Source organism: Vigna unguiculata, chromosome 2, assembly GCF_004118075.2.
Source record: "Vigna unguiculata cultivar IT97K-499-35 chromosome 2, ASM411807v1, whole genome shotgun sequence".
NCBI lineage: Eukaryota > Viridiplantae > Streptophyta > Magnoliopsida > Fabales > Fabaceae > Vigna > Vigna unguiculata.
Genome location: NC_040280.1, coordinates 20,457,361 through 20,463,847, shown reverse-complemented (window position 1 = coordinate 20,463,847; position 6,487 = coordinate 20,457,361). Strand labels below are relative to the sequence as shown.

General features: G+C 34.9%; 1 protein-coding gene across 1 annotated transcript; it reads left to right on the top strand.

The window, feature by feature from the left end:
- Positions 1–1,020: 1,020 nt before the first annotated feature.
- LOC114166894 (cyclic dof factor 3-like) lies at positions 1,021–4,645 on the top strand. Its single transcript, XM_028051773.1, has 2 exons — positions 1,021–1,591; positions 3,135–4,645. Exons 1-2 carry the CDS (start codon positions 1,388–1,390, stop codon positions 4,356–4,358), a joined length of 1,428 nt encoding a protein of 475 aa, XP_027907574.1. The 5' UTR covers positions 1,021–1,387; the 3' UTR covers positions 4,359–4,645.
- The last annotated feature ends 1,842 nt before the right edge of the window (positions 4,646–6,487 follow it).

Here is a 6,487-nt window from a genome sequence, read left to right as displayed (position 1 = left end):
TGGCTTAAGGTTAAAAGGTGTGGTATGAATTTCTTTTTGTTATTACCGAATCCTTGCATTCTCATTTTTCAAATCTTTTATCTCCTCAACATTTATCCTTTTTAGAGTCTTGATTTGACTGCAGAGCTCAAGTAACAAAGTAGAATCACTAGTGTTATTTTTCTGGAGTTTTTTTTATTGTCACTCGTTGTTCGTCATATTTTCAATCATGGTGTCTTATCTTAACCCCATGGTAAGTATCAAATGTTCTTGCATAAGACTGAGATTATCTATGTTAGACTTTCAAACTTTCAATCCTATATTTTCTTTTTCTTTTTAGGTCAAATCCTTTTGCATTCTTGATATTTATCAATCGAGAAACGGTAAGTTGGATACTTGCAAGAATACTCCAACACTTAAATTAAGCAATAAAAAGATATACTTTAGAATCTACACTTATTTATACCATCAATAGAGCTTATTGCATTATGAACCTTTGGAATAGTCTTATTCACAATTCAATTCAAAGATTAGGAATGAGATAATCTCATAGTCTCCAAGTACTCATTTAACAAATAATGTTGTTTAATTCTCAAGCATATTTCATACACTACTAATAAAAAAAAGATAGACCTTTACCCTAGTTGGCCCATAGGTTGATAACAAAGGCATTAAATTTGGTATTTTTCTTCCTTCCATCAGCATTTAGAAAGTTAGGTAAGAGCGACATAAAATTGAGGAGGTTAAAATTGCCATAAAGAGAAAACAGTTAAAAATGGGAAAGAAAAGAGCGAAAGCCGAAGCAGACAGCATTGAAACCAAGAAGGTGAAGGTCAAAAACGAAAGGTTGGGAAGTTATTTGACTAACTATTGAGAAAGAAGGCAGAAAAAGAAGAAAGAGAGGAAGAGATTGACAAAAAGGCAAAAGATGAAAGCAGATGACATGGAATGAAAAAGGGGTGGGACACACACAAACCACTATCTTTATATGTAACTTGGGGGAATCCAACCGCACACAAAGATCTCATAGGCCACAAGAACTTGTGGCTCACAAAATTTCCCCTTTGCTGAAGTGGCATTCCATTCCAACCTTGTTAATAAACCAGTTCACACAACACTTCTTTCTCTCTCTCTGTCTCTCTCTTTCTTTTCTCAACTATTCACTATCCATTTTTTTCCTTTGCACACGATGATCAAGTAATCAGAGAGAGAAAAGAAACAAAGCCAACACTGCTAGCTACACTTACAACAACATCGACTACTGCTTCAACTGCTACTTTTCTTTATATACGTGTGTTTCTATTTTTTCTCATTTTTTTTCAAAGAGCCTGAGCAAAAGTAGAAGAGAGAGAGAAAGAGAGAGAGTGGTGAAGCTGAGTTGTTAGTTTAGTTACAATATAACACAGGAATGTCTGAGGCTGCTAAAGACTCAGCCATAAAGCTGTTTGGTAGAACAATTTCTCTACTACGCCACAACGAGATTTCTGCTAATGGTTCTTCTTCTGAACCTGCTCCTCCTCAAGATTATTCTCATCATCACAGTCCTCCTTCATCTTCATCTTTTCCACGTGAAGTGACCTCCACAACGAACCATGAACCTGAGAGGGATAAGGTATGAGCCATGATGGTGTCTACATATATCATGGCGCTAGCTGATTTGTACTAGCGTCTTTTGCAAATTTAAGAGTGACCCTTTTTTCAGAAGCTCACGATTGTTAATGGGTTCATGCAATTTTTCATCTTTTTGGCTCTTTGCTACGGGGCCAAGCAATCTCCATGGCTGTTTTGAGAACCTTTTTGTTTGAAAAGTACACCAAGTGTTTTGCATGATCACATATGGTTCATGAAATTGTTTACTTTTTTCTTTTAGTTTTGCTTAATCGTTTCTTTAGTGGTTGCTTCAAGTCATTGTGGGGCACTGTCATCGAAACTGGATCCAGTTCATTCCCAGAATATAATTTTAAGAATAACGAATAATATTATGTGGTTGGACTCGCTTTGGTTCTGTCCATTCTATTGGTGGATCAATAATTTTTCTTTAGACTTTTCTAATAATCCAAATTCCAAACCATTTTTTCCAGCTCAGTTTATTCATATTTGAAAAACATTTATCCTAAACTGGTTGTTAATTTACAACTTCGAGTTCATTTCTTATTGGATCTCTTGCAGCAAGTTCTGTAGCCATTTGGATGGTTTGATGAACATTGAAGATTTGTTATTGAATTTCTTGCTCTACCAAACTATAATTGCTTTTCACGCGTCGAACTTCTATTAGATCTAACTTTATTATAGTTTGACACTGTCCACATTCAATTGCTTATTTTGTTTCCGATTAAGACTTGTCACAGAAATACTTAAAGAATATTTCGGCTTTTTTTTTTTACTGTTGAACTATATTATACTCTTTTAATTTCTTGTTTAGACCTTTTCATAAGGGGTTGAAAAAAAATTTTAAGAAAAAACAACTTGTCCCTTCAATGTTGGTTGATTCATAACAGTTGTATTCCGGATCAATTTGCTTTCTCACTTTTTGAATTCTCCTCCAATGACCATAATCTAGTTTGTTTCTTCTGAAAACTTTGTTTAATTATATAATTCAAGAAATATCAGTCTGTATTCCTCTCTTTTACTCAGACATGGAGGAAATTTCCACTATATTGTTCTGATATTCAATTGATTATCTTCTCTGTACTTTCCCTCAACACTCTCTTGCATCAAGCAAAGGTCATATATGAGAAATTAAAAACTGATGAACAAGGAAGAAGAACAAATCATATACCTTAACTCTGTTTTCTCCCCTGTTCTATCTACCATATGTGAATCCTAATCACTACAAAATATAAAATTACTTTGTGCGCATCTAAAACATGGGATTTGAAAAACTGACATATAACATAGTATAATGTCAAGAATAATTACCTTTAATGTTTCTCTTGCTTATTTATTTATATGTCATAACAAACCAGTTACTATAATTAGATCAATATTTGCTCCTTAATGATGTGAATTAGACTAGTATAATTAGGTTCTTACATTTTGAGTTGTTTCTTACATAGAGAAAATCATAATCTTATGATACATGATGGTTTATAATACAAAAATCTTTACAATACAAGTGCATCATGTCTTATCTAACTACTGTATATTAATCTCAGGAACCATCAAGGAACGAACTCACCTCAACACAAGATGACGAAGCCTTACATGAACAACTGAAATCTCCAACATCTTCATGCAATCTCAAGAACCCCAAGACCCCCTCAACGGAAATAGAAACTACCTTAATGAAATCACCTAAAAAAGGAGACCAAAGTGACACGACAAGCGCATCAGAGGACAAAACTCCAAAGAAACCAGACAAGATCCTTCCATGCCCTCGTTGCAACAACATGGACACCAAGTTCTGCTACTACAACAACTATAACGTGAATCAGCCACGCCACTTTTGCAAGCACTGCCAGAGATACTGGACTGCGGGAGGAACCATGAGGAACGTGCCGGTCGGTGCAGGTCGCCGCAAGAACAAAAACTCTTCTTCTGCTGCATCGCATTATCGTCAAATCATGGTTCCCGACACCCTTCAGAACGGATCATTGCACAGTGCAGTGTTGACCTTTGGATCAGATTTCCCTCTCTGTGATTCCATGGCTTCTGTGTTGAGCCTTGCTGAGAAAGCACAAAACGGTGTCCTCAACGGGTTTCATTCACCTAAGCATAATGTTAATAATAACAACACTGGTGATGATATTAACTCGGTTGGTGCTTCTGTTATGGCTTCATCTTTGTCTGAGAAGAGAGACAATGCTACTACTAGCCCTCATGAAGAATCAGTGGATAAGATTTATCATCAAGGTTTCAGTCCTCAACTGTGCCTCCCAGGTTCTTCTTCTTCATCATCATCTTCTTCTCCTTGGCCTTATCCATGGAACCCTGCAATGACTCCTTCTGCTTTTTACCAACCCGTGTCCTTCTACCCCACACCAGCATTCTGGAGATGCATGCCACCACCACCCTCATGGAGTGTAAATTACCAATCAGCCCCTACCTCTGGTCCAAACTCACCAACCTTGGGGAAACATTCAAGAGAAGGGGACATCTTGTTCCAAAAGCCTGGCACTGAAAGCAGCAACACTGTGTTGATCCCCAAGACGCTGAGAATTGATGACCCTACAGAAGCTGCAAAGAGCTCTATATGGTCCACACTAGGGATCAAGAATGAGAAGGGGAACTCTCTCAATGGAGGAGGCCTTTTCAAGGCATTTGCATCAAAGGGAGGTAGTGATGATAAGAAGAACCATGTGGTGGTTGAAGCATCCCCAGTGTTGCAAGCCAACCCTGCAGCTTTGTCAAGGTCTCTTGTATTCCGTGAGAGAACATAGTTCAGAATTGCTGCAGTTTTCTCAGCTAGCTTCATCCAACAATGTTTCTGATGTAGGCCACGCTAGTTCAATTACAACAACAACCTTGTTCTTAGGTGGTGATGAACATGATTTTGCTTTTCTCCGTGAGAACTTGTATTATTCACCAACCTTTCTGCAGGATTTGTAGGACAGGAGAGTTATATATAGCTTAGTTTCCATCTAGAGCCTGTCACACTGAACAGGTTTTTTCAGATTTCGATGACTTGTTAGTAAATATCTTTGTTGTACATATTAATATATATATATATATATATATATATATATATATATGTATGTATGTATTTATGTATATAAATATAAGAGACTGCATAAATAACAAGGAGAAAAGACAAAGCAAAGTAGATTCTTGCACTAAAATCCAATGGTGTTTTAGTTGAGGGTCTTCATTTCAAACCTGCTGTTGCTTCTTCTTTTGTTTTTTTGAGATTCTGCGATTTGATATAGTAATTTTCTTATTAGTTCCAAAGGATTGTGACACGTACTGATATTTAATTCAGTGTTTTTTACTGTGTTATGTCAGTTTCTGTGAGTTATTAATGTTTATGATATTCTAGGCCTATTTTTGACTTTTAAGTTTTATTATTTTGTGTGCATTTAATATTTTGTTTTGCCACCTGGGACAAATGTAAAATATCTTGCAGCATCACCCACCTAACAAGCATTGCAGAATGATAATGGGTTTACAGTGCAGAAATTTATGATGTGCCAAAGAGATAAAGCACTGATATGACCTTCCCACGCGTGGAGTCAAAGAGCATTTTCTTTTTCATTTTTTTTTTCATTTTTTTTTTCTTTGTGGTGACTGACGACTAAAGACACTAGATCACTTGATAAAGTTGATAACACCTAATTAAAAAATAATTGTTGAAATTTATGAAATATTTATTCACACTTTAACATCGTTTACATTATCATTATTAAATTACCAACTCACAAAATATAGAATTACTTGATTTCTAATTTTGTTTACTTTAAGATTCATAATTTCATAGTCATGATCTTGTTTTTAAAAATAAAAAAATATTTTCCAAATTTTGGGAGTGTGGACATTTGTATAGGTTGCAAGAACCGAGTGGATTGGAGAAATATCGGAAGATTGATCAGAGGATCGTGATGTATGCTCTTAAAGGCTGAAACATAGAAAAGATCTATCTGTAAAAAGACATCTAACGTGGAAGTCAGTAAGAGAATAAGGATTTTCGGTAAGAGTGTGTATTCCTTAAGAATACTAAATGTATATATAAGACTTTTTTGACCTTGGATCTATGTTATAGAACAGGTAATGTAATATTAATTGATATCAAAAAAGTAACAACTTACCTTGAATAAATAATAATAATAATAATAATGTCTGGTGTCTAGCACCGATAACTCTTGCCCGACGTTAGGTTTCTTCCGTCAGGCTGGCGCTTGGCATTGGCTTTCTACATACTTGGTACTTCTTTCTGACTTTTTGTTGCTCAACGGCCTCTTTGTGGCGCCCAACTTCTTTGTCTCCTCATTTATTTCACATTTTGATCTTCTTCATGCTACTTGGGATTGCTCACTTGTCTAGGTTTCGGAACAAAACTTTCAATCTATAAATAGACACACAAAAATGAAGATTAGTGATAAAATTAGATCAATGTAACCTAAAATATGTATTTACAAAAGCAAGGTAGAATTGAGGATTAAGTAGGTTAAAAGTTATGGAAGAGTTGATTTTGTTAATAAAATAGAACTTAGAAAATGGTAAAAATTAGCATTATCAACTTTCATAAACTTAGAACATTGCTTGTCCTCAAGCAAAAAGGTTACTTGATCTAGACAAACAAACACAATTGCAATGATCTAGTAAGTCAAAAAAACATATTTACACAGTCAAAACAGATGTCAATCATGTTTGCTCTTCTTTAAAAATAATCTATGGAACATGTTTTTCTTTAGCAAGCTTAAACTATGGATCATAAATCATATAGAAAATTCATCGTATTTATAAAATTTTCACTCTATCAATTATAGTTAAAAATATTGAACTACTTTCAAGTTTAAATTTAACAAAAACTTGACAATGTAAATTGACAATAACATATTAACACATAAACGAT

Excerpts from the sequence above, each read along its gene's own strand:
- LOC114166894 (XM_028051773.1), top strand. The coding sequence starts at position 1,388 with ATGTCTGAGGCTGCTAAAGACTCAGCCATAAAGCTGTTTGGTAGAACA. Across the intron at positions 1,592-3,134 it reads ATGAACCTGAGAGGGATAAG|GAACCATCAAGGAACGAACT; the intron begins GTATGAGCCATG and ends TATTAATCTCAG.